The sequence below is a fragment of the Dryobates pubescens genome, chromosome 1 (genome assembly GCF_014839835.1).
Source record: "Dryobates pubescens isolate bDryPub1 chromosome 1, bDryPub1.pri, whole genome shotgun sequence".
Classification (NCBI taxonomy): domain Eukaryota; kingdom Metazoa; phylum Chordata; class Aves; order Piciformes; family Picidae; genus Dryobates; species Dryobates pubescens.
In genome coordinates, this window is record NC_071612.1 from 32,862,978 (window position 1) to 32,889,308 (window position 26,331).

The window sequence follows — 26,331 nt, forward strand, 5'->3', positions numbered from 1 at the left end:
TATGGGTGGAGACTTGGCTGATGTGTCTCCTTTTATTTGTGTTGCTGCCTTAGAGACTGGATGAGGCACTTGGTGCCATGGTTGAGTTGATTAGATGGTGCTGGGTGATAGGTTGGATTCCATGATCTCAAAGGTCTTTTCCAACCTGGTTAATTATCTTCTATTCTACCTCCTGCTAAATCCTTATCTGCTTGCAGCCAGGTATCTCAGCTGTTAATGGTGTGCATTTGCCTGCAGAAGAGTAAATTACAGAGAATGTGTTGTAGGCATAGGTAGATGCATCAGGTTGCATCTGCTACTGAGAAATTCTTTCTGTGCTTTTTGGTCTCTGTGGTGATGGTGGTTGGCATGTGCTGAGAGCCATGGTAAAGGATTGGCACCTACAAGAAAGCTGGGGAGGGACTTTTTAGGGTGTCAGGGAGTGATAGGACTGGGGGAATGGAACAAAGCTAGAAATGGATAGATTCAGATGGGATGTTAGGAAGAAGTTGTTCCCCATGAGGGTGGTGAGACACTGGCACAGGTTGCCCAGGGAGGTGGTGGAAGCCTCATCCCTGGAGGTTTTTATGTCCAGGCTGGATGTGGCTGTGAGCAACCTGATGTAGTGTGAGGTGTCCCTGCCCATGGCAGAGGGTTTGGAACTGGATGATCCTTGAGGTCCCTTCCAACCCTATGAGGAGAGATTGAGGGAGCTGGGGTTGCTTAGTCTGGAGAAGAGGAGACTCAGGGGTGACCTTATTGCTCTCTACAACTACCTGAAGGGGGGTTGTAGACAGGCAGAGGTTGGTCTCTTCTCCCAGGCAACCAGTACCAGAACAAGAGGACACAGTCTCAGGCTGCGTCAGGGGAGGTTTAGGCTGGAGGTTAGGAGGAAGTTTTACACAGAGAGAGTGATTGCCCACTGGAATGGGCTGCCTGAGGAGGTGGTGGGGTCGCCGACGCTGGGGGTGTTCAGGGCGAGGCTTGACAGGATGCTTGGTTGCATGGTTTAGTTGATTAGGTGATGTCGGATGATAGGTTGGACACGATGATCTCGAAGGTCTCTTCCAACCTGGTTAATTCTATTCTATTCTATTCTATTCTAATTCTATGATTCTTGGTTTCATATTTTGCAGGATTTAAGACTTCCTCCTTCTTACCTATGTTTGTACTTTCCCCCACCCCGCCCTGAAATTCTTCCCAAGAATCAGATCTTGGATCAAGTCAGACTAGATTGGAATAATAATCACCCCTAGTTTTTTATCTCAGTTCTAGCCCCCCATTTTGGAATGGTGAAATAGTTGCTACTTGCCTCTCTTAGAATAATAATTTTAAAATAAACTGAGAGGAGGCAGGGCATTTGTCAACATAGAAATCATTCTATATCTGACACACTGGAAAATAAGAGGATGGAAAATGTGACCATCTAACACCTAGTCACAGTGAGGATATTTGCATCATCAGTAAGATGCCTCTCAAGAGGAAACTGCAGCAGTGTCCAGTGCTGCTTCATTGCTGAATGGTAATACTATTTAAGAGTTATTCTAAAGAAAAGGAAAGAAGAGGAAGGAAAAGGAAAGAGAACAGAGCAGAGAAGAGGAGGGAAAAGAAGAGAGAGAAGAGGAGGGAAGAGAAGAGGAGAGGAGAGACAGCCTACAAAGCCAATCTCTACATTTGCTTTGGAGCATATTCTACTGCAACAGCTCTCTGGGGGGCTGGGTTAGCCAAGCTTTTCTGAGGTTTTGTATAGTTTCAGAGCAGCTCCATAAAAGGAGATGTCAGTGATGGTGAGATCTTCTATACTGGTGAGAACACAAATTGCATGGGTCACATGCGGCTGACTTCAGGATTTCCTACATGGAGATACACAGGGGAGAAAGGAATAGTATGAGCAACACAAAGACAACTTGACAACTGAGCTGACTTCTGATGGTTTATCATTCAGTTTCTTGCCAGCTGGAATGTTCTTTGTATTGTTTAACCCCTCCAGCTCCACTTTTTGTGGGGGTAAGCAGCACAACATCTTCATCAGCAAAGAGGAAATACACTGAAGAGACATTTTGTCTGCTCCTGGGAATGCCACAGATTGCAGATTGTTAGGGGTTGAAAGGGACCTCCTCTCAACCCTCCTGCCAGAGCAGGATCACTTAGGGTTGTTTACACAGGAATGTATCCAGGTGGGTTTTGAAAGTTTCTAGGGCAGGAGAACTCCACAAATTCTCTGAGCAGGCTGTTCCAGTCCTCTGTCACCCTCAGCATACAGAATTGTCTCGTCCTGCTGAGGTGGAACCTCCTGTGTTCCATCTTGTACCTATTGTTCCTTGTCCTATCACTGGGCACCACCAAAAGGAGCCTTCATCTTGATACCCACCCCTCAGATATTTATAGACATTTATTATATGCCCTCTCAGTCTGGAGAAGACTAAACAGCCCCAGGGCTCTCAGTCTCTCTTCACAGGGGAGATGCTCAAGTCCCCTAATCATCCTCACAGCTCTCCCTTGGACTCTCTCCAGCAGGTCTCTGTTTCTCTTGAACTGGGGGAGCCCAAAACTGGACACAGTATTCCAGGTGTGGCCTCAGCAGGGCAGAGTAGAGGGGGAAGAGGACCTCCTAAGACCTGCTGGCCACACTTTTCTTGATGCACCCCAGGATGCCATTGGTCCTCTTGGCCACAAGGGCACATTGCTGTCCCACTGTAGGCTTCTTCAGCTCAAAAGCTACTCTGTTCATCAGAGGAGTAATTCCAAGTGTACAGGGGATGAACTGTTTGATTGTATACTTATGTAACAAGAAAAGTGTGTCCAGCAGGTCTAGGGAATTTCTTCTATCTTTCTACTCTGCCCTGCTGAGACAGTTCCAGAGAGACAGAGACCTGCTGGAGAGAGTCCAAGGGAGAGCTGTGAGGATGATTAGGGGACTTGAGCATCTCCCCTGTGAAGAGAGACTGAGAGCCCTGGGGCTGTTCAGTCTGGAGAAGAGAAGGCTGAGAGGGGATCTGATCAACGTCTATCAATAGCTGAGGGGTGGGTGTCAAGTGGAGGTGGCCAAGCTCTTTGTGGTGGTGCACAGCAATAAGACAAAAGAGCAACAGGTACAAGTTGAACATAGAGGATTTCAGCTCAACATGAGGAGAAATTTCTTTACAGTGAGGGTGCCAGAGTCCTAGAGCAGGCTGCCCAGAGAGGTTGTGAAGTCTCCTTTTGTGGAGACTTTTCCAACCCCACCTGGATGCATTCCTGTGTGGACTACCCTGGGTGACCCTGCCTTGGCAGGAGGGTTGAACCCGATGGTCTCTTGAGGTCCCTTCCAACCTCTAATGTACTGTGATAGTGTGACACTTAGATACTTCCTGTCTTCTTGTGTGCTAAGAGTGGTTTTGTAAAGGACTTGTTTATTCATATGGTTTTGTTCTCATATCTGACAATGTAAGCCTGGTGCCATAACTTGATATTGGGTCTTATATGTGAAATTATAGAAACAGATTATTCCTTTTTGCATTGCATGGAAACAAGACTTATAGCCTGGGCTGGCATCCTCATTGTGAACAAGGAGCAGGGCTTCTGAAACTGTCAATCATGTTTCTGAAGCATAGGCAAGTGTGAAATGTTGATGGCTTTTTGCATGTTGGGCAGCTTTGTACAGTTGTTTCTGTAGAGTCACTTCCCTTTTGCTAATTTCAGCAAGCAGATATATTAAAAACCAAACAAACCAACCAGCCCCCCACAAACTACAGCCTTCAGTGTGAGTTCAAAGCATGTATTTTTATCTGTTTCTTATCTTTATTGGGCTATGGTATTTTTATACCTCTATTAGTATTTGTATACCTTTATTACTGCTCTCTGTTTCTTTCTGTAGGCTTCTTTCAAGAGGCTTGTGTCTGTCTGCAGGAAAGGGGTGGACTGGCTTTGATAGGTCTTAAGTTCTTGCTTCTTGGGTGTTAGACATTAGAATAATCCTTTTAAATCTGATGATGCTTAGTTAAATGTAGCCTATCACTGTTTAATCTTGATCACAGAATCGTAGGATGGGTTGGGTTGGAAGGGACCTCATCCAGTCCAACCCCCTCTGCAGTCAGCAGGGACATCCTCAACTAGATCAGGCTGCCCAGAGCCCTCTTGAGCCTCACCTTGAATATCTCCAGAGTTGGGCCCCAAACCACCTTCCTGGGCAACCTGTTCCAGTGTTCCACTACCCTTATGGTAAAGAACTTGTTCCTAACATCCAGTGGTGGGAGCACTTTGAGCAGCAGAATGAGGGAGCAAATGAGATGATGCATTGGCACCTATTTTCCTCATCACTTTTAATCATAATTTGAAATCATCAAGAGAAAGACTTCCTTCATCTGTACGCAAGTTATTTTTAGTAGAGTAGATGAAACCTATGATTACAACTGATTGGAAAGTCTGTGCAGAAAGAAGTGGAACTTTTTGCTAGTCGCTTTACTGTACTCTCTGCTCTTCCGCCACTCTAGATCTTTAATTCTTCAAGTGAAAAACAGCATCAGTAAGTGAAAGAGAAAGCAAGGAGTCTATGCTGGGGATGAAAAGAAAAGAGATAATTAGAAAAATCATTTTGCCTTTTTCCCCCCCTCCCTTTTTCCCCCCCTCCCTTTTTCCCCCCCTCCCTTTTTCCCCCCCTCCCTTTTTTCCCCCCTCCCTTTTTTCCCCCCTCCCTTTTTTCCCCCCTCCCTTTTTTCCCCCCTCCCTTTTTTCCCCCCTCCCTTTTTTCCCCCCTCCCTTTTTTCCCCCCTCCCTTTTTTCCCCCCTCCCTTTTTTCCCCCCTCCCTTTTTTCCCCCCTCCCTTTTTTCCCCCCTCCCTTTTTTCCCCCCTCCCTTTTTTCCCCCCTCCCTTTTTTCCCCCCTCCCTTTTTTCCCCCCTCCCTTTTTCCCCCCTCCCTTTTTCCCCCCTCCCTTTTTCCCCCCTCCCTTTTTTCCCCCCTCCCTTTTTTCCCCTCCCCTCCCTTTTTTTCCCCCCTCCCTTTTTTCCCCCCTCCCTTTTTTCCCCCCTCCCTTTTTTCCCCCCTCCCTTTTCCCCCCCTCCCTTTCCCCCCCCCTTTTTTCCCCCCCCTTTTTCCCCCCCCTTTTTTCCCCCCCCTTTTTTCCCCCTCCCTTTTTTTCCCCTCCCTTTTTTTCCCCTCCCTTTTTTCCCCCTCCCTTCCTTTTTTCCCCCTCCCTTCCTTTTTTCCCCCTCCCTTCCTTTTTTCCCCCTCCCTTCCTTTTTTCCCCCTCCCTTCCTTTTTTCCCCCTCCCTTCCTTTTTTCCCCCTCCCTTCCTTTTTTCCCCCTCCCTTCCTTTTTTCCCCCTCCCTTCCTTTTTTCCCCCTCCCTTCCTTTTTTCCCCCTCCCTTCCTTTTTTCCCCCTCCCTTCCTTTTTTCCCCCTCCCTTCCTTTTTTCCCCCTCCCTTCCTTTTTTCCCCCTCCCTTCCTTTTTTCCCCCTCCCTTCCTTTTTTCCCCCTCCCTTCCTTTTTTCCCCCTCCCTTCCTTTTTTCCCCCTCCCTTCCTTTTTTCCCCCTCCCTTCCTTTTTTCCCCCTCCCTTCCTTTTTTCCCCCTCCCTTCCTTTTTTCCCCCTCCCTTCCTTTTTTCCCCCTCCCTTCCTTTTTTCCCCCTCCCTTCCTTTTTTCCCCCTCCCTTCCTTTTTTCCCCCTCCCTTCCTTTTTTCCCCCTCCCTTCCTTTTTTCCCCCTCCCTTCCTTTTTTCCCCCTCCCTTCCTTTTTTCCCCCTCCCTTCCTTTTTTCCCCCTCCCTTCCTTTTTTCCCCCTCCCTTCCTTTTTTCCCCCTCCCTTCCTTTTTTCCCCCTCCCTTCCTTTTTTCCCCCTCCCTTCCTTTTTTTCCCCTCCCTTCCTTTTTTTCCCCTCCCTTCCTTTTTTTCCCCTCCCTTCCTTTTTTTCCCCTCCCTTCCTTTTTTTCCCCTCCCTTCCTTTTTTTCCCCTCCCTTTTCCCCTCTCTTTCTCTCCCATCTCCTCTCTCATTTTCTTACAGAAAAAGTACAGAAAAGGATCTGTGGATGTTTCAAGGATTAAATGTGTAGAAGTTGTAAGAAGTGATGGTATTATTCCCTGTCAGAATAAATACCCATTTCAGGTATGTGCCTTGTGCCTTTTATATGAAATCTATACATTTACAGTGCCTTGTCTTTTTCCAACAGTGCCAAGCCATGTGGATGTCACTTGCTTGCAGTCACTGTCCCTGCTAAATACTGAGCCCATTCTCTGGCTGTGTGTGAGGTGGTTTAGGATCAGTGATTAAAATCTGTCCCCAGCAAACTCTGATCCCCCTGCAGTCCCCACACTTGGAAGCTGTGCCTCATACACTTGGTCTGTTTCTTTTCCCTACCCTCTGTGCTCAGGTTTTGATTGGCAAGTGTCTTATCTTGGTTTTCCTCCAAAATGGGTTAGCTAGTAGCCCATTTTCCCTGTCTTACACGCAATTACCATTCAATTATCTAGGAATAAGAGAAATCAAGATAAAACTTGTTGCTTTTTCTTCCATTGTGAGCTTGAACAGAAGTAAACATGGAGAGCAGAGTGCTTAGAGGGGGGAAAAAGAGTCTGGAGAGGAGAAGGCTCCCAGGAGACCTACTTGTGGCCTTCCAGTATATGAAGAGGGCTATAAGAAAGCTGGGGAGTGACTTTTGAGGGTGTCAGGGAGTGATAGGACTGGGGAGAATGGAGCAAAACTAGAAATGGATAGATTCAGATTGGATGTTAGGAAGAAGTTCTTCCCCAGGAGGGTGGTGAGACACTGGCACAGGTTGCCCAGGGAGGTGGTGGAAGCCTCATGCCTGGAGGGTTTTGCAGCCAGGCTGGATGTGGCTGTGAGCAACCTGATGTAGCGTTAGATCTCCCTCCCTATGGCAGGGGGGTTGGAACTGGATGATCCTTGAGGTCCCCTCCAATCCTGACAATTCTATGATTCTGTAAAAATATGAGGAGTTCAGATGCTGTCCCTGCCTATATAAAATGGAATGATTGAAGTGAGGGTGAATTCCACTGCCAGAGAGGGGACTCTGGCCCACTTCTTCCAGGGCCAGTGAAAAAAAGACGACCAGAATCACCTCAGAGCAGTACAGAATCACAAAGAACCATGAAATGGCTGGGGCCAAATGGTGGCTGATATGAAACAGCTTTAGAAGTTAAACTGAACTGGTTTTAAAAAGCACAGGGTGAAGCAAATATTTCAAGGAAGGCTCTAATGATAATACAGTGTTGCAAAATCCTTCCTCATTCTACTGAAACATGATCTATGAATAGGAAACCCTAAAAACCCTTCCCAGTTTTTGCATTTGTGCTCCTGAGTACACTCGTTTTCATAGAAAAGTCATAGAATTGTCAGGCTTGGAAGGGACCTCAGGGATCATCTAGTTAAACCCCCCTGCCATGGCCAGGGACACCTCACACTACAGCAGGTTGCTCACAGCCACATCCAGCCTGCCTGTAAAAACCTCCAGGGATGAGGCTTCCACCACCTCCCTGGGCAACCTGTGCCAGTGTCTCACCACCCTCATGGGGAAGAACTTCGTGATGTCTAATATGAATCTTCCCTCCTCTAGATTGGGTCCATTCCCCCCAGGCCTATCACTCCCTGACACCCTAAAAAGGTCCCTCCCCAGCTTTCCTATAGCCACAAGAAGGTCTCCTTGGAGCCTTCTCTTCTCCAGACTGAACAGCCCCAGCTCCCTCAGTCTGTCCTTATAGCAGAGCAGCTCCAGCCCTCTGCTTATCCTCGTTGCCCTCCTCTGGACACCTTTCAGCACCTTCAGATCCTTCCTGTAATAGAGGCTTCGGAACTGGACACAGTGCTCCAGGTGGGGTCTTACCAGAGTAGATTTTGCCAAATGCAGCAGTCCCTTCTTTTGTTTCCTCTGCTCCCCAGGAGTATAAAAATGAATATTACCAGGTGAATGTATTCTGATTTATTTATTTATTTGCTTTGTTTGTTTTCCTGCTGCAGGTTGTATATGATGCTAACACACTTTATATTTTTGCCCCAAGTGCACAAAGCCGGGATCAGTGGGTGAGGAATCTGAAAGAAGGTAATGGAAATGGCTCCTAAGGAAGTTCTGACATACATAGATGCCTTGACTTGAGCTGTCTGAACAGGATGGAGTTAACTTGGAGCTTTCTTTTGGCTTTGTAGCCAAAACAGTGTTGTAAACACATCAGTGTTTTGCCTGCTGCTGAGCAGCTTGCACAGCATGGAGGCTCTGCCTTTTTCCCCCTCTGCCCCTGCAGCCAGAAGGCTAGAGGTGGGCAAGAGGCTGGGAAGATGGCATAGGCAGGACAGCAGACCTGGACTGACCCAAAGGATGTTCCAAGCCACATAACATTGTGCTTAGCAATAAATCTGAGGTGAAGTCACTATGCTGGTGGAGTCACCATCACTGGAAATGTTTACAAAGAGACTGGATGAGGCACTTCCCAGAGAGAGTGATTGGCCATTGGAATGTGCTGCCCAGGGAGGTGGTGGAGTCACCATCCCTGGAAGTGTTTAGGAAGAGCCTGGATGAGGCACTTGGTGCCATGGTCTGGTTGATTAGCTGGTGTTGGGTGATGGGTTGGACTTGATGATCTTGAATGTCTTTTCCAACCTGGTTAATTCTATTCCTTTCTAACAAGCTAGAAAAATAAAATGATGAAGCTTCTGATTTTTATTGTTTTATGGGGCTAGCTTATCATTCACATACACAGATTAGGATAACAAGTACTGCAAGTATCAAACAATCAGACTGATTTAATTTGATTTGTGAGGTCCAGCTGCAATCAGAATCTGACTCTGTGCTTTTGCACAATGTATAGACCATCAAAAAGCTTACCCAAGATAGTTCATGGCATCACTCAAAAGGCAGGAGGCACCTCCACTGAGATGCAACCTGCCTAACACTGTCACAATGAGCAAAGACTTCTTTTCTCCAAGAGCCTCTTAATGTTTTCTGCCATCATCAAATGCTCACATTAGAATAGAATAGAATTAACCAGGTTGAAAAAGACCTTTGAGATCACCAAGTCCAACCTATCACCCAACACCATCTAATCAACCAGACCATGGCACCAAGTGCCTCATCCAGGCTCTTCCTAAACACTTCCAGGGATGGTGACTCCACCACCTCCCTGGGCAGCACATTCCTATGGCCAATCACTCTCTCTGGGAAGAACTTCTCCTAACATCCAGCCTAAACCTCCCCTGGCACAGCTTGAGACTGTGTCCTCTTGTTCTGGTGCTGGTTGCTTGGTAGAAACGACCAGCCCCCACCTGGCTGCAACTTCCCTTCAGGTAGTTGTAGACAGCAAGAAGGTCTCCCCTGAGCCTCCTCTTCTCCAGGCTAAGCAACCCCAGCTCCCTCAGCCTCTCCTCACAGGGCTGTGCTCCAGACCCCTCCCCAGCTTTGTTGCCATTCTCTGGTCATATTCCAGCATCTCAACATCTTTCCTAAACTGAGGGGCCCAGAACTGGACACAGGACTCAAGGTGTGGCCTAAGCAGTGCTGAGTACAGGGCAGAATGACTTCCCTGCTCCTGCTGGCCACACTGTTCCTGATGCAGGCCAGGATGCCCTTGGCCTTCTTGGCCACCTGGGCACACTGCTGGCTCATGTTCAGCCTACTATCAATCAGTACCCCCAGGCTGCAGATGCTCTCTAAAGTAATCAGAAATTATTTCTGGTCTGAGAGCCACAGGTCAAGGAATAATCTCTCAAGCTCAGCAAGCTCTTAGTGTGGGAGTAAGGAACTGTTGAGACCCAACACAGACATTGTGCCATGGAATAGTGCTAAATGTCAGCTATTTTTCCTTCCAGAGTACTAAATGTAAAGAAAATGGAGTCACTTGTATGAGCAGTGAAAAACCAAAGGGACAGGCAGAGCCCCCAGGACCTTCACATCTGCTTGCCTGATTCACGGGCATCTCCCTTTGTGAATGCACCAAATCCCTGCTGGGGTGGCTAGGTTAGTTTAGGTAGGGATTACAGCACTCTCTCCTGGAACAAAGTCGTGGATTATTATAAATAATGCCCTCTACTAACATTTTATCACCCCCATATAAACGTTCAAGAAGGTCCTTAAGAGAAGCACAGCTCAAGTAAGGCCAAACAAACACTGACTCAAAGCTACTGTTAATATTCATCCAAAGTGGCTCTCTTGCTTTTATATCTTTCAATATATCTTCTTTTTTCCCCCCTTTCTTTTAATACTTCTAGAAATAAAGAACAACAGCAACATAATGATAAAATATCATCCCAAGTTCTGGACAGAAGGAATTTATCAGTGCTGCAGACAGACGGAAAAGTTAGCACCTGGCTGTGAAAAATATAATCTCTTTGAAAACAGTGAGTATATATCTAACCATGAGAGTTGGTTTGGCTTTTGGGGTTGGTTTTTTATTTTTGCTTTTAGTATGTGATCCTGTCATCACACCTGAATGCCCTACAGATTAGGCAAAAGGAGCAGAGTGAATAATTGGTACCATGCCTAAAGTGAAGTCAAAATGTTTGCTTTGTTTCCAAGCCTCTTGTGGAAAATGTAAAAGCCAGGAAATTGTCCTTGCAGACAATGGTTAGAGGAAGCTGGAAGGAATTGTTGAGGCTGCTGCATTTCACTTGGGTTTGTTTATCCCATAGAATCATAGAATTGTTAGGGTTGAAAGGGACCTCAAGGATCAGCCAGTTCCGACTCCCCTGCCATGGGCAGGGATACCTCACACTACAGCAGGCTGCTCACAGCCACATCCAGCCTGGCCTTAAAAACCTCCAGGGAGGAGGCTTCCACCACCTCCCTGGGCAACCTGTGCCAGTCTCTCACCACCCTCATGGGGAAGAACCTCTTCCTAACCCCCAATCTGAATCTACTCATTTCTAATTTTGCTTCATTCCCCCCAGTCCTATCACTCCCTGACACCCTCAAAAGTCCCTCCCCAGCTTTCTTGTAGCCCTCTTCAGATACTGGAAGGCCACAAGAAGGTCTCCTGGGAGCCTTCTCTTCTCCAGACTGCACAACCCCAACTCCCTCAGTCTGTCCTTATAGCAGAGCAGCTCCAGCCCTCTGCTCATCCTTGTTGCCCTCCTCTGGACACCTTCCAGCACCTCCAGATCCTTCTTGTAACAGAGGCTCCAGAACTGGACACAGTACTCCAGGTGGGGTCTCAGCAGAGTGGAGAAGAGGGGCAGCATCACCTCCCTTGACCTGCTGGCTATGCTTCTCTTGCTGCAGCCCAGGCTCTGGTTGGCTTTCTGGGCTGCAAGTGCTCACTGCTGGCTCCTGTTGAGCTTCTCATCCACCAGCACCCTCAAGTCCTTTTCTTCAGGGCTGCTCTCAAGCCAGTCCCTGCCCAGCCTATATCAGTGCTTGGGATTGCCCTGACCCAGCTGCAGGATCTTGCACTTGGTCTTGTTGAACCTCATGAGGTTGGCATGGGCTCACCTGGGCAGCCTGTCAAGGTCCCTCTGGGTGGATCCCTTCCCTCCAGCATGTCTGCTGCACCACACAGCTTGGTGTCCTCAGCAAACCTGCTGACCTGTGGATTTAGTTGTCCTAAAAGACTTGAAGAATAGTCAGTGGCTTGTGGCCAGCGGTACTTGGGCAAAATGTAAACTATGATGCACAGCTCAGTGTGAAAAAAAAGCAGTACAGAGGGGGCAAAAATCTGAGAGAAGTAATAAAACTCTAAACACAACTGTGATGCCTTACTTAGTGAAGCAAGGGTCAGGGGGAGTATTATTTTTTGAGGAGAGCAGGTGGTAACAGCAACAAACCTCTAGATTATCATGATGACAGGAACACTGCTTCCTTTTTACATACCTTTCTATCTCATCTCTTTATTTCTCATATATTTCTGGGTCAGGGATCTCTGTGTGGTACACACCTTGCCAGATCCATGGTGGATGTAGCCTGCTGGCTGACTCAGAATGTTTTGGCAAGAATATTTAACCAACATCTTCCTAATGTTTAACTGGAGCTGTCTTTCCTTTCTGTCTCAATAAGCTATGCTGAAAGCCAGCTAAGATAATACAATCTTACCTGACTCTTATATATATATATATATATATATATTTAATCGAGCTTTTAAATCTATGGCTAAATAATCCCAAATCCTTTCCTCTGCTTCCTTTCTAGGTGTAATGAGATTGCCATCTCCAATGCCAGAGAAAAGTGTGGTATGTAGAGTCTGTAAAATGTTGAATAGACAATTGCTGCTTTTTCAGATGGTGTTTAAATTTCCTGAGATTCTTTCCATATCATGGAAAGAAAGGTCTGTTTCTGTATGGATCAGTGAATGGGCATCCTACTCTGTCTCAGGGTGGGAAAAGTCCTAAGGATATTCAGCAGCATCTGTACCGCTGGTGGGAGAGGCAGTTGAAAAGCAAAATCCAGCTGCATTGCCCTGATGTGGGGCTGCAGTGTGAGCCAGCCCTATGGATAGCACCTGAGGTGATCAGCTGCCTCCCTCACTCCTGGGGAAAGCCAGACCTAGCTCAGCTTTTGCCTCTGGGATGCTCAGCTGGTTTGCATTGGTTTGATGGTAAGGGTGGGTGGGGTGGAATGATGGAGCAGAGTGGGATGCTAACAATGTTGGGTTGTTTTCAGAGAAGGCCTCCACCACCTGTTCCTCCAGTTGAAGAAAATGGCAATGAAGAGGAGGAGATAGTGGTAGCAATGTATGACTTTGAGCCTACAGAACATCATGATTTGAGATTAGAGAAGGGTGAAGAATACATAGTGATTGAGAAGAATGACATCCACTGGTGGAAAGCAAAAGACAAATATGGGTAAAGCTGACTTCCTTGGGTTTTCTTATGAAGCTCACAAGGCTGTTTCCATGGTGTGGTCATAGAATCCTAGGATGGCTTAGGTTGGAAGGAACCTCAGAGATCATCTGCTCCAACCTCCCCACCATTTGCACCTCTCAACTAGAATCAGCTGCTCAAGGCCTCATCCAACCTGGCCTTCAATACCCCCAGGGAAGAGGCAGTCACAACATCCCTAGGGAGTCCCAGCTCTTCTACCTTAGGAGTCCTAAATGGATTAGCAAATCTCTGGATGTGCTTGTGCCTTTTTATTTCAAAACTATCACCAAGTTACATTTTCAGGCAGAGCAAATTCATTAGAGGCCTGAACACAGTTGCTGTTGGCTTTAAAATGTTTGTGCAGGGTAAAAGAATTAATTGCTCAAAGGCACAAGAAAACCAGAATGTGCATTTAGGCATTTTTACTCTGCTTTATCATAGAATGGCTTAGGCTGGAAGGGGCCATAGAATAGAATAGAATTAACCAGGTTGGAAAAGACCTTTGAGCTCATCAAGTCCAACCTATCCCCCAACACCATCTAATCAACTAAACCATAGCACCAAGTGACTCATCCAGGCTCTTTTTAAACGCTTCCAGTGATGGTGTCTCCACCACCACTCTGGGTAGCCTCCCCCTCACCTCTCAACTAGATTTGGCTGCTCAAGGTCTTATCCAGCCTGACCTTGAACATCCCCAGGGAGGAGTCATTTATACTATGTACCAACAGGTGTATTCAACCCCAAACCTGAAATCTTATCCATATCTTTATCCTCACATAGAAACCAATTTGGAAGAGTGCAATTCTCAATAGATTGTGGGGCTTGAGTAAAAAGGGCATTTGCAGAACTGGAAGCTTTTCCAATTATATCTCCTGTTGGGCTTTATGGTTTCCTAATTAAAGCATCATCCATCCCGCAAGACCGTGCTAGTCTGGTGCAGTACTCCTGCTTCCCTGGAGAATGGCTCATTAGGGAGCAGTGTATGGTGAACACTTAGCTCAGCAGGCTTTGACTTCCAGACTTGAATAATCATTCTCTTATTTAATAGCTGGTTCATTAGGGGCAATCTTTAAATGAGTTGAGAGAGAGAGTTGCAGTGAGATGTCTAAAAGACTGCAACTATCCATTCCCTAGATTAAAATTTCTCCCTGTGGTTGTAAAGGTGAAAGTTTCCTGAACAGATAGGCAGAGTCCCAAGGGCATGAGATGGAACACATCTAGGTGCTGGGTTCTGCACATTGGCCATAACAACTCCGTGCAGTGCTACAGGCTGGGGTCAGAGTGGCTGGAGAGCAGCCAGGCAGAAAGGGACCTGGGGGTACTGGTTGACAGCAGCTAAACATGAGCCAGCGGTGTGACCAGGTAGCCAAGAAGGCCAATGGCAACCTGGCCTGGAGCAGGAATAGTGTGGCCAGCAGGAGCAGGGAAGTCATTCTGCCCTGTACTGGTTAGGCCACACCTTGAGTCCTGTGTCCAGTTCTGGGCTCCTCAGTTTAGGAAGGAGGTTGACTTGCTGGAATGTGTCCAGAGAAGGGCAACAAGGTTGGTGAGGGGTTTGGAACACAAGCACTGTGAGGAGAGGCTGAGGGAGCTGGGGTTGCTTAGCCTGGAGAAGAGGACATTCAGAGGAGACCTTATTGCTGTCTACAACTCCTTGAAGGGAGGTTGTAGCCTGGTGGGGGTTGATCTCTGCTCCCAGGCAACCAGCACCAGAACAAGAGGACACAGTCTCAAGCTGTGCCAGAGGAAGTTCAGGCTGGAGGTGAGGAGAAAGTTCTTCCCAGAAAGAGTAATTGGCCACTGGAATGTGCTGCCCGGGGAGGTGGTGGAGTCACTGTCCCTGGAGGTGTTCAAAAAAAGGTTTGGATGTGGCACTTGGAGCCATGGTTTAGTTGTCATGAAGTGTTGGGTGACAGGTTGGACTTGAGGATCTCTGAGGTCTTTTTCAACCTGGTTGATTCCATGGTTCTATGATTCTATGAAATAACTAAATAAATAACTGAAAATATATAAATAAATAAATGGCAGTGAGGGACCTCTGGCAATGAGCAGAATGAAACACTGCCTCCTAGGCATGCAATTTGACATGTTTTCACTCAGGTTATATATTTATTTCTTTTTTAGGAAGCAAGGATATATTCCAAGCAACTATGTAACAGGGAAGAAGTCCAACAACCTTGATCAATATGAGTGAGTGACTATCTTGACTTAAAAATCTGGAAGGTTTGCTTTAAGGGTGGCCATGTAGTTTGGAAGTTGTGAGAGCAATTATCTACATATAATAACTTAGATCTCAGAGGTGAAACTGCACTTTTGTCTTTCTTTATTCTGATTTTCCTCATGGATTTTACTGTGAATTATAATCTAGAGTCAAGTCAGGCCATCAGGCATGCAATTTTTAAGCTGTAATTACTAAAGCAAAGCAACCCTTACCAATTCTCTAATAAAAGGGAACTTTGAAAGAAATCTACCTGCTTTAATTGTGCTGAATATTGGGAGGGGGTTCATGTTAAACTGCCATGTTGAATCCTCATCCCTTGATGTATTTAAAAGACAGATGTGGTGCTGAGGGATGTGGTTCAGTACCAGACTTGGTAGGGTTAGAGTGGTTGGACAGCCATGTGGACAGTGCTGGAGCAGCCAAGCAGAAAGAGACTGGGGGTACTGGTTGATAATAGGCTGAACATGAAACAGCAGTGTGTCCAGGTGCCCAGGAAAGCCAATGGCATCCTGGCCTGTATCAGGAATAGTGTGGCCAGCAGTTGCAAGGAGATCATTCTGCCCTGTACTCAGCACTGGTTAGGCCACACCTTGAGTCCTGTGTCCAGTTCTGGGCTCCTCAGTTTAAGAAGGACATTGAGACTCTTGAATGTGTCCAGAGAAGGGCAACAAAGCTGGGGAGGGGTCTGGAGCACAGCCCTGTGAGGAGAGGCTGAGGGAGCTGGGGTTGCTTAGCCTGGAGAAGAGGAGGCTCAGGGGAGACCTTATTGCTCTCTACAGCTCCCTAAAGGGAGGTTGTAGCCAGGTGGAGGTTGGTCTCTTCTCCCAGGCAAGCAGCACCAGAACAAGAGGACACAGTCTCAAGCTGTGCCAGGGGAGGTCTAGGCTCGAGGTGAGGAGAAAGTTCTTCCCAGAAAGAGTAATTGGCTATTGGAATGTGCTGCCCAGGGAGGTGGTGGAGTCACTGTCCCTGGAGGTGTTCAAAAAGGGATTGGATGTGGCAGTGGGAGCCATGGTTTAGTTAGTCATGAAGTGTTGGGTGGTAGGTTGGACTTGATGATCTATAAGGTCTTTTCTAACCTTGCTGATTCTATGACTCAATCATCTTAAAGGTGTTCTCCAACCAAAATAATTCCATACCACAGACTGGTAGGGGTTGGAAGAAACCTCTGGTAATCATCTAGTCCAACCCCAACTGGACTAGAGTTGGGTCTGTCCCAAGTGTGTAACAGTAAGAGAACAGAGTAGAAACAGAGTGGAAATAGTTCAAAATAAACAACAGAGGAGGGATTTTGGAAGGCAGCTCTGATTTACAAGGAAATACATCACTTGGTGCATTTTATCAGCTACAAAAGCATAGAGGTTTGGATTTGGTTTGGGGGTTTGTGTGTGGAGGTTTTTTGGTTTGGTTTGGTTTGGCTTTGATGTGTTTTTTGTTGTTGTTATTGTTTTGGTTGTGTTTGGTGGGGTGGTGGTGGTTGGTTTTAGTTTTACTTTAAGGAAAACCCAACAAATAAACCCAACTTTTCTTTTTGCAGTTGATGTTTAATTATAGAGTACTTACTTAAGCACTTCAGGATAAAATTTAACCCTGCCATCTCCAGACTTCTTGTTCTTGATTGTTCAAACCTCAGTGCAGAACTCTTGTACCTGAGAACTTAAGAGATGTTTCTTGACTTTTATCTAAAAACAGAGCTGTAAAGATGCAATAATTAGAACTAGTTTATAAAGCCACATGAAGTATTTCCAGAGCTCTTCTCAGCCACTGTGTTTTGACAGAAGGTAAAAATTTCCTCTGGGATTTTGCCCTCAGCTTTACTAGAGGGAATTATTCTTTATTGCTTTCTCATCTTTGAGGCTCTTGTTAAGAGTCCTGCCCTCCCTGCTCTGAGCTAGGCTGTGGGGCTGGCAGAAAAGGAAGGAAGGAATTGGGCTGCCTTATCAGGTCCAGCCACTTTGTGCCTTGCTACTACCTTGGGGCTGTAACTCTGAGTCACCACGCAGTTCAGGAAGGATTAGTTCAGCATATCTACTAACTGCAAGAAACCACTATCTCCAAAACAGCAGAACTTGATTGGAGGCTGCTGTGCCACTTCCCTGCTTAGTTCCTGCTGTGACAGCCCAGCTCAGAGCGATTGCTCTGTGCCGTCTGTGAGCTGCATGCTTTGCCTTTTTCACTGATGATTCACTGCAGCTGACTGAAATGTCAGTGCTTCTGTAGCTGCTTCATCCTGCCTGTGCAGCACCCAGCTCAGGGATGTGCAGCTCTGACATTTCCTTCACTTTCAACCTTCTCTTTCATAGGTGGGGCCCCCCCTGGAAAATCAGAGCCATGAAGTTCTTGAAGGAGAGCAGCCTAGCAGCCAGCTCTGCAGGTGGCTCAGCTGGTGTGCAGCCAGCTACTTCCCCAGGGCTGCCAGCCTGCCCTTGGGCTGACATTCAGAGCAGCTACTGCCATCAGCCTGTGTGTGCTTGAGAAATGTTGGTTGTTTTGGTTTTGTTTTTGCCACAGAACTAGCTCAATTCCCAGAACTTTGTTGGCTTCTGTGAGCTCTCACTATGGTTGTGTCAGTGTATTTCTATGGGATAGCTGCACAGTGTAGTAGAAACTGATTTACTTTGGTTTGTACATTAGCAAAGGTCCACTTCCCAGCCTTCATTTTATAAAATGATCAAATCTGTAGCTTTGTAAACACTTTGTTTTAAGCACTACATGTCAACTTACACACCTTGGAGAAGTTTTGCTTACTGGTATTGTGTTGCAGGTGGTACAGCAGAAACCTGAACAGAAGCAAGGCAGAGCAGCTCCTCAGAAACGAGGTGAGCACAGCAGCCTTGCAGTCTTAACTGTGACATTTGGATGAAGCAGCTGTTTTCATTAAAGCACAGGCTTGATTTGGCATGTGCTAATCACAGGATGAGTCAAAGAGACATGAAGCCTGAAGATCACTTGTACAAAATTGTCCCTGTGCTTGCATTTCAGGATAAAGAAGGTGGTTTTGTGGTGAGAGACTCAAGTCAGCCTGGCCTGTATACGGTTTCCCTTTATACAAAATTTGGAGGGTGAGTTTCTGTGGCTGCTCTGCACACCTGGTACCATCTGAAGCCATTTGCTTCTGTAGCCAACAGCCCAGGAGAAAGCTCAATAAGGAAATGAGGGCATGCTGTGATAGGAAAGATGGGTGACCAAAATGAGCTTCTCAACTCCATGGCTAGGTCACATTTGGTTTAATCCAGTGTAGACCTGAACTTTCACCCAAAGAAGGAGGTCTTGCTCCCCCCCTCCATTCAGTCTCCAGTGTTTGCTGGAGTGTGGTGAGCTGGATTAGGCAGCTCACCAAGCTGAAAATTAACCTTTTGTGGGTTAATCTTCAACTTGTTCTGAGCACTGAGATGGAAGTGAGTCACCAGCACTTGTGATCTTTGATGCTCAAAGATGTTCCCATAGTATGTGATGCTGGGCACCCACACCAGCCCTTTCAGTTTCCTTTTCCTAGTCAATGTGCTTCTTTTAAAATCAGAAGAAATGACATGAAATCATAGACCCACAGAATTGTGAGAGTTGAAAGGGACCTCAAGGATCAGCCAGTTCCAACTCCCCTGCCATGGGCAGGGACACCTCACACTACAGCAGCTTGCTCACAGCCACATCCAGCCTGGCCTTCAAAACCTCCAGGGAGGAGGCTTCCACCACCTCCCTGGGCGACCTGTGCCAGTGTCTCACCAGCTTCATGGGGAAGAACTTCTTCCTGACATCCAATCTGAATCTACCCATTTCTAGTTTTTTTCCATTCCCCCCAGTCCTATCACTCCCTGACACCCTCAAAAGTCCCTCCCCAGCTTTCTTGTAGCCCCCTTCAGATACTGGAAGGCCATAAGAAGGTCTCCTGGGAGCTTTATCTTCTCCAGACTGCACAACCCCAACTCCCTCAGTCTGTCCTCATAGGAGAGCAGCTCCAGCCCTCTGTTCATCCTATGGCCCTTCTCTGGACACCTTCCAGCACCTCCAGATCCTTCCTGTCCTAGGGGCTCCAGAACTGGACACCGTGCTCCAGGTGGGGTCTCAGCAGAGTGGAGTAAAGGGGCAGAATCACCTCCCTTGACCTGCTGGCTATGCTTCTCTTGCTGCAGCCCAGGCTCTGGTTGGCTTTCTGGGCTGCAAGTGCTCACTGCTGGCTCCTGTTGAGCTTCTCATCGACCAGCACCCTCAAGTCCTTTTCTTCAGGGCTGCTCTCAAGCCAGTCCCTGCCCAGCCTATATCAGTGCTTGGGGATTGCCCTGACCCAGCTGCAGGAGCTTGCACTTGGTCTTGTTGAACCTCATGAGGTTGGCATGGGCTCACCTGGGCAGCCTGTCCAGGTCCCTCTGGATGGCCTCCCTTCCCTCCAGTGGAACATTGTGTTGTTAGTAATGGTTATTATTGTTATTTGTTTCTTTCCAGAGAAGGTTCATCGGGAATAAGACACTACCATATCAAAGAAACAGTGACGTCCCCAAAGCAGTACTACCTCGCAGAAAAACACCTCTTCAACTCCATTCCAGAAATCATAGAGTATCATAAACACAATGCAGCAGGTAGATGAATAGTGTTTGTGGGGTTTTTTTCCTGCCACTTAGGGTTGATTTGAAAAGGAATGTGAGGTGGTTTTTAGGTCTTTGTTGTGAGGATTTTCAGTGTTTATCGAAGCTTCCTTCTTAGGCAGGTCGTGGGACATTGCGTTTTGCTATCTGTTTTTCAAGATAGGCTATGATATGAAAAGTTTTATGTTGAATACAAAAGATCTTCCTGTCAACAGAGTCTTATTTTATATAATCATGGAAAAGAAAGAGGTATTTTTAGGGAAAGCATTTGTTAAGTCTTCCTGTCAACAGAGAATAGCTGTATCAAGTCTGGAGGAATCATTCCTTCAGCTTCATATCATAGAATCAATGGTCCAGACCAGAAAGGACCTCCAAAGGTCATCTAGTCCGACCTCCCTGCAGCAGGGACATCCCCAACATGACCAGCTTGCCCATTTACCTCTCAGCTAGGGGGGGATGTCCCATACTTGGCACATCACTGCAACAAAGGACATCAGAACTAGCAAACGCCTCTCTGTGCTTGCTTCTGCACCTCTGCTCATCATTTCTGTGCAATGATACCTGTGCTACAGCATCTCTGTCCCCACACAATCCCCTCCACTGCCTTTCCCACTCCCATTTCTTTGACTTGCTGAGAATCATGATACCAAGGATTGTGTCTCCAGCACTCATGGTGGACAGGGATGGTACTCCCCCAGAGCTTATTTTGCCTGCAGGTTACTACTACTTGAAATGATCTTACATTTCCATATAGCAAACAGATGAGGAGAATGGTAAGGTGGTGTTCAGGAAATCTCTCAAGATAAGTCTTTGTAAAGCTCAGACACTTCAGACCTATAGCTAATGGCTGGTGCTGATGTACTCTCACTCAATGACAGGATGGGGAGGACTTCAAGGCACAGATACTAATATAGATTGGTGTGTGGGTTTCTTTGTTTTTCCAGCCCAGTGCATAATAAATTCCCCTCCTGAGCTAGATTTTCCAGATGTTTATATCAAACTCTGATGGCCCAGCATTTCCTGATGATGGGCTGGAAAAAGCCTTTCTGGGCATTATAGAATAGAATACAATAAACTGGGTTGGAAGAGACCTTCAAGATCATTGCGTCCAACCCCTCAACCAATCCAGCACCACCTAAACAACTAACCCATGGCACCAAGCACCCTGTCAAGTCTCCTCCTGAACACCTCCAATGATGGTGCCTCCACCACCTCCCCAGGCAGCCCATTCCAATGGGCAATCACTCTCTCTGTATAGAACTTCTTCCTCACATCCAACCTAAACCTCCCCTGGCACAGCCTGAGACTGTGTCCTCTTGTTCTGGTACTGGCTGCCTGGGAGAAGAGACCATCATCCGCCTGCCTACAACCTCCCTTCAGGTAGTTGTAGAGAGTGATAAGGTCACCCCTGAGTCTCCTTTTCTCTTATGCTCCAAAACCATCATCCTGCTTTTTAGTCTCATTTTATTATAACTGACTTTGTTGTTTTTTCTTAATTGCTTCATTCCTTTTGTCAGTATCACCTTCTGACAAAAATTATTGGGGAATATTCAGCTAGCATGCAGCATTTAGGCTGTGTCTATGAAATCCCCAAGTGAAACCAGTGGGGATTTGTATGTGTGAAATAGAAATGTGCACAGGATTGTATTGTACTGAGGCAATGGCCTCAAGCTGCAGCAGGGGAAGTTTACACTGGACAGTAGGAAAAATATTTCCCACCAAGAGTGGTCAGGGATTGGAATGTGCTGCTCAGGGTAGAGTCACCAAGCCTGGATGTGTTTAAAGGTGGTTTGGATGTGGTGCTTGGGGCTATGGTTTAGGGGTGAACCTTGTAGAGTAGGGTTAATGGTTGGACTTGGTGACCCTGAGGGGCTTTTCCAACCTGAATGTTTCTGTGTGATTCTCTGATTAGAATTGATAATAGAAATTATCACAGAACTGTTGAGGTTGGGAGAGGCTTTTGAGACCATCAAGTCCAACTGCTCAAGAGTAACATTATGAGTTTTAGGTAATCTTTCTGATATGATTTATGAAAGGAGTCCTCAGCTTTTATTGGTGCCAGCATAACTGTAAAGCCTGTATATAGAAGCATATATCCATATCCATCACTCAGTAGCAAAGAAGATGCAGTGAGTGGTCCTGAGTACCTCTTACAGCCACTTTGAAGGGTCAACAGGCTCACAGGATGTCAGGGGTTGGAAGGGGCCAAAAGACATCATGGAGTTCAACCCCACCTGGCCCAACCCAACAGCAGAGAATATCATTTTACACAGCTTTAAGCACAAGACTGCAGTGATAAATGTCTGCCTTGGTGCCTGGCACCATTTCAGAAGTTAACTGTGTCTCTGGAACTGTCATTGAACCTCAGGTCTCGTGACTAGGCTGCGTTACCCAGTGACCCCTAAAAAGACGACAGCACCAACAACGGCAGGATTCAGCTATGGTAATTGTGTCTTATGTTAACCTACACATTGGTTTCCTGATGACTTCTAAGTCTGTTAAGATGCTGCAATGTTTTCTGGAAAATTTGGAAGAGAGGTGATTGTCCCCTGGTACTCAGCCCTGGGGAGGCCACACTTTGAGTATTGTGTTCAGTTTTGGGCACGTCAATACAAGAGAGATGTGGAGGTGCTGGAGCCAGGGCAGAGGAGGGCAAGGAAGCTGGGGAAGGGCCTGGAGAATAAATCTGATGAAGAGCGACTGAAGGAGCTGGGGATGGTTAGTTTGGGAAAGAGGAGGCTGAGGGGAGACCTCCTGGCTCTCTACAACTACCTGAAAGGATGTTGTGGAGAGGCTGCTGCTGGTCTCTTCTCCCAGGTAAATAGTGATAGAACAAGAGGGAATGGCCTCAAGCTGCAACTGGGTAGGTTTAGACTGGACATTAGGAAAAACATTTTCCCAGTAAGGGTGGTCAGGAATTGGAATGTGCTGCCCAGGGAGGTGATGGAGTCACCAACCTTGGATGTTTTGGATGTGGTGCTTGGGGATATGGCTTAGGGGTGAACCTTGTACAGTAGGGTTAATGGTTGGACTTGGTGATCCTGAGGGTCTTTTCCAACCTGAATGTTTCTGTGTGATTCTGTGTATTATTGCCTCTGCTGACTTGGGCAGGTCCAAGCTGTACCTTAGATAACCTTGCTCAGGAGACTGGCATGCAAAGGCATCACAGCTGGTGGGAGGTGTGTGGTGCTAAGGGCAGGAGTGAGGAGAAGCAGAACATGTTGCTGGTGCTCCAGGGGAATTCAGCATCTTCCTCCACTATTTTCATGGACACCTAGGGCTCTGCCCAACTAAAGAGCTGTGCCTTTGGCTGTGTCTTTAGCAGAAGTCTCCAGGCTTCTGACTCAACTGTGGCCCTTTGATCTTTGTGGAGGGATTTTGTTTTGGTTTGATTTAGTATAAATTTGGAATAACCTGTTTTAAGCATGGCACATCAGGTGACAAGAACAGCTGCTATATGTTGGCACTACTTTCTGTGACTGTAGCTTGTTGAAATCAAGTCTGATAGTATCAGTATATAATTACTGGCTTCAGGAGGGTTTGAGTTCTGCCTTCTGTGTTAGGAGCTGCTTAGAGCTGATGTCTACCTAAAAGTTTGTTCCCTTTGTGGTGCCAGTCAGGAGCTGCTTAGAGCTGATCTCTACCTGAAAGTTTGCTCCCTTTGTGGTGCACAGAAGTGTTCAGTTTTGCAGTTAATTCTAAGTCATTTTGTCCCTAACTTCCCTAATTTGCTAGCAGTGCAGTTTCCCTTTCCTCTTCCTTGTCACCTACTGGTTCAGCAGGCTCCTCAGTACAGGTCTGATGAGCTGTGCTTTGCTTTGGTTCACAGAGAAGTGGGAAATCAACCCCTCGGAGCTGACGTTCATGCGGGAGCTGGGGAGCGGCCTGTTCGGCGTGGTGCGGCTGGGCAAGTGGAGGGCGCAGTACAAAGTGGCCATCAAGGCCATCCGGGAAGGGGCCATGTACGAAGAGGATTTCATTGAAGAAGCTAAAGTCATGATGTGAGTTGTCTGCTTGGCACTTCTGATGCCAGTTCCACACCTCTGACCACAGGCTCACAGGATGTTAGAGGTTGGAAGGGACCTTGAGCGATCATCCAGTCCAACCCCCCTGCCGGAGCAGGATCATAGAATCCAGCACAGGTCACACAGGAATGCATCCAGATGGGTGTGGAAAGTCTCCAGAGAAGGAGACTCCACAACTTCTCTGGGCAGCCTGCTCCAGTGCTCTGTGACCCTCACAGTGCAGAAGTTCCTCCACATGTTGAAGTGGAACCTTCTGTGCTGGAGTTCATATCTATTGCTCCTTGTCCTATCCCAGGGTGCAACTGAGCAGAGCCTGTCCCCCCCACTCCTGACCCCCAGCCCTCAGATATTTACAGACATTTATTAAATCCCCTCTCAGCCATCTCTTCTCCAGACTGAACAGCCCCAGGGCTCTCAGCCTCTCCTCACAGGGCAGTGCTCCAGTCCTTCAGTCATGCTTGTAGCCCTCCCTTGGACTCTCTCCAGCAGATCCCTGTCCCTCATGAACTGGGGATCCCAGAACTGGATGCAGTATTCCATGTAAGGTCTCACCAGGACAGAGTAGAGGGGGAGGAGAACCTCCCTGGATCTGCTGGACACACTCCTCTGAATGCCCCCCAGGATCCCATTGGCCTTCTTGGCCACCAGGGCACATTCCTGACCCATGCAGAACTTGTTATGCAGCAGCACTCCCAGGTCCTTCTCCACAGGGCTGCTCTCTAGCAGATCACCTCCTAACCTCTACTGGTGTAGTTTATTCTTTCTTTCCAGTTGCAGGACTCTGCACTTACCCTTGTTGAACCTCAATAGGTTCCTCTCTGCCCAGCTCTCAGTCTGTCCAGGTCTCTGAATGGCTGCACAGCCTTCAGGTGTCTCAGCCAAGCCTCCCAGCTTGGTATCATCAGCAAACTTGCTGAGCAGACTCTCTGTCCCCTCATCAATGTCATTGATGAAGAGATTGAACAGGACTGGACCCAGCTAATGCTGTGTACTTATTACAGAAATGCCTCTAATGTTGTGTTTTAATTATAGTCTGGTGGGGTGGAGAGGTGGTATCTGGTGGAGGAGGCAATAACCACATGGTCTCAATCTTTCCAGGAAGCTAACACATCCTAAATTAGTCCAGCTGTATGGTGTGTGCACACAACAGAGACCCATTTACATCGTGACAGAGTTCATGGAGCATGGCTGCCTCCTCAATTACCTGAGGCAAAAACGGGGAGTTTTCAGCAAAGATGTCCTGCTGACCATGTGCCAAGATGTCTGTGAGGGAATGGAGTACCTGGAGAGGAACAGCTTTATCCACAGGGACCTGGTAACATCCCATTAGGCACCTCATCCCTCTGAAACTTCTGGGTTTTGGTCCATGAAGGGAGTCCTAGGGAAGACACTTGAGGGTTTCTTTGCTTGTGGGGGGATGGTTTCTGGGGGGTCCTGATCTTGCAGGGCTCTCCTGAAGGGCTGTTTGGTGTCTCTTGGTCCATGGGGGAAACCCCTGGGAGAATCTTGGAGGTCCCTGGAGGGGTCCTTACCTATTCCTTCTTGAAACAGCCTTATTTTTGAACTTCCCTGTTCCCTCTTGGAACAGCTTGTTCGTAAAAACCCACTTCTGCTCAGGCAGAAAACTTGTAAGCAGTTGGCTTTTGAGGATCTAAACAGGGCTCTAAAACTGCTCTGCCCAGGAAATTATGACAGGTTTTTGTGCTGGCATAAGAGCCTGCCTCTGTTTTTCACTGGTGCCATTTTGATCACTCATCCCTTGAGATGATCATTTGTCTTGTGCTTCATTTTGTGGGTTTGGGGTTGTTTTTTCTTTGTTTTGTTGGCTTGTGGTTGGGTGTTTTTCTGTTTGTGGGTTTTGGTGGGGGTTTTTTTTGGTAGTGGGTTTCTTGTTGGTTTTGTTTGGTTTTCTGTTTGCTCTTCAAAATGGTTTAACAAAACATTAGGATCAGCAGCATTTAAATGCACATGTACCTTTTGTCATGAGAACATACCAATGGGCTTGGCAAATTGGTGAAGCTGCTAAGAAATGAGGACAAAGCCCTCATTAGACCCTTGTCATTTGTCTGCAAGAGACTGCAAGCTTCTCAGCCAGCTCTTCACCATTCCCTTTGCAGGCTGCCAGGAACTGCTTGGTGAGCGACTCAGGAGTGGTCAAAGTGTCGGATTTTGGGATGACAAGGTATGGCTTGAGTGTGCAAACACCTCTGGGAGGATTTAGAGAAGAATTAACCAGGTTGGAAAAGACCTTCAAAATCATCAAGTCCAACCTATCACCCAGCAGCATCTGATCAACTAAACCATGACACCAAGCACCCCATCCAGTCTCCTCTTAAACACCTCCAGGGACAGTGACTCCACCATCTCCCTTGGCAGCACATTCCATGGCCAATTACTCTTTCTGGGAAGAATTTCCTCCTAACATCCAGCCTAAACCTCCCCTGGCACAGCTTGAGACTGTGTCCTCTTGTTCTGGGGCTGCTTGCCTGGGAGAAGAGACCAACCCCCACCTGGCTGCAACCTCCCTTCAGGTAGTTGTAGGGAGCAAGAAGGTCTCCTCTGAGCCTCCTCTTCTGCAGGCTAAACAGCCCCAGCTCCCTCAGCCTCCGCTCACAGGGCTTGTGCTCCAGACCCCTCACATCCAGCCTGGCCTTAAAAGCTCCCAGGCATGGGCCTTCTAGTTTTGTTCCATTCCCCCTAGTCCTATCACTTCCCTGATGCCCTAAAAAATCCCTCCCCAGCTTTCTGGAA

The 26,331-nt window shown here is 47.1% G+C and overlaps 1 protein-coding gene across 1 annotated transcript in view; it reads left to right on the forward strand.

Annotated features, from left to right (window-relative positions):
- The window catches only part of TEC (tec protein tyrosine kinase), a 39,906-nt gene that overhangs the window by 10,135 nt on the left and 3,440 nt on the right, over window positions 1-26,331 (forward strand). The window contains exons 2-14 of the mRNA XM_009899270.2: window positions 5,960-6,061; window positions 7,931-8,012; window positions 10,172-10,300; window positions 12,084-12,124; window positions 12,555-12,736; window positions 14,879-14,944; window positions 17,740-17,794; window positions 17,958-18,037; window positions 19,416-19,549; window positions 21,924-21,998; window positions 23,385-23,556; window positions 24,679-24,895; window positions 25,698-25,762. Of these exons, the coding sequence (XP_009897572.2) occupies window positions 5,960-6,061; window positions 7,931-8,012; window positions 10,172-10,300; window positions 12,084-12,124; window positions 12,555-12,736; window positions 14,879-14,944; window positions 17,740-17,794; window positions 17,958-18,037; window positions 19,416-19,549; window positions 21,924-21,998; window positions 23,385-23,556; window positions 24,679-24,895; window positions 25,698-25,762 (1,400 nt within the window). The remainder of the gene's footprint in view (window positions 1-5,959; window positions 6,062-7,930; window positions 8,013-10,171; window positions 10,301-12,083; window positions 12,125-12,554; window positions 12,737-14,878; window positions 14,945-17,739; window positions 17,795-17,957; window positions 18,038-19,415; window positions 19,550-21,923; window positions 21,999-23,384; window positions 23,557-24,678; window positions 24,896-25,697; window positions 25,763-26,331) is intronic.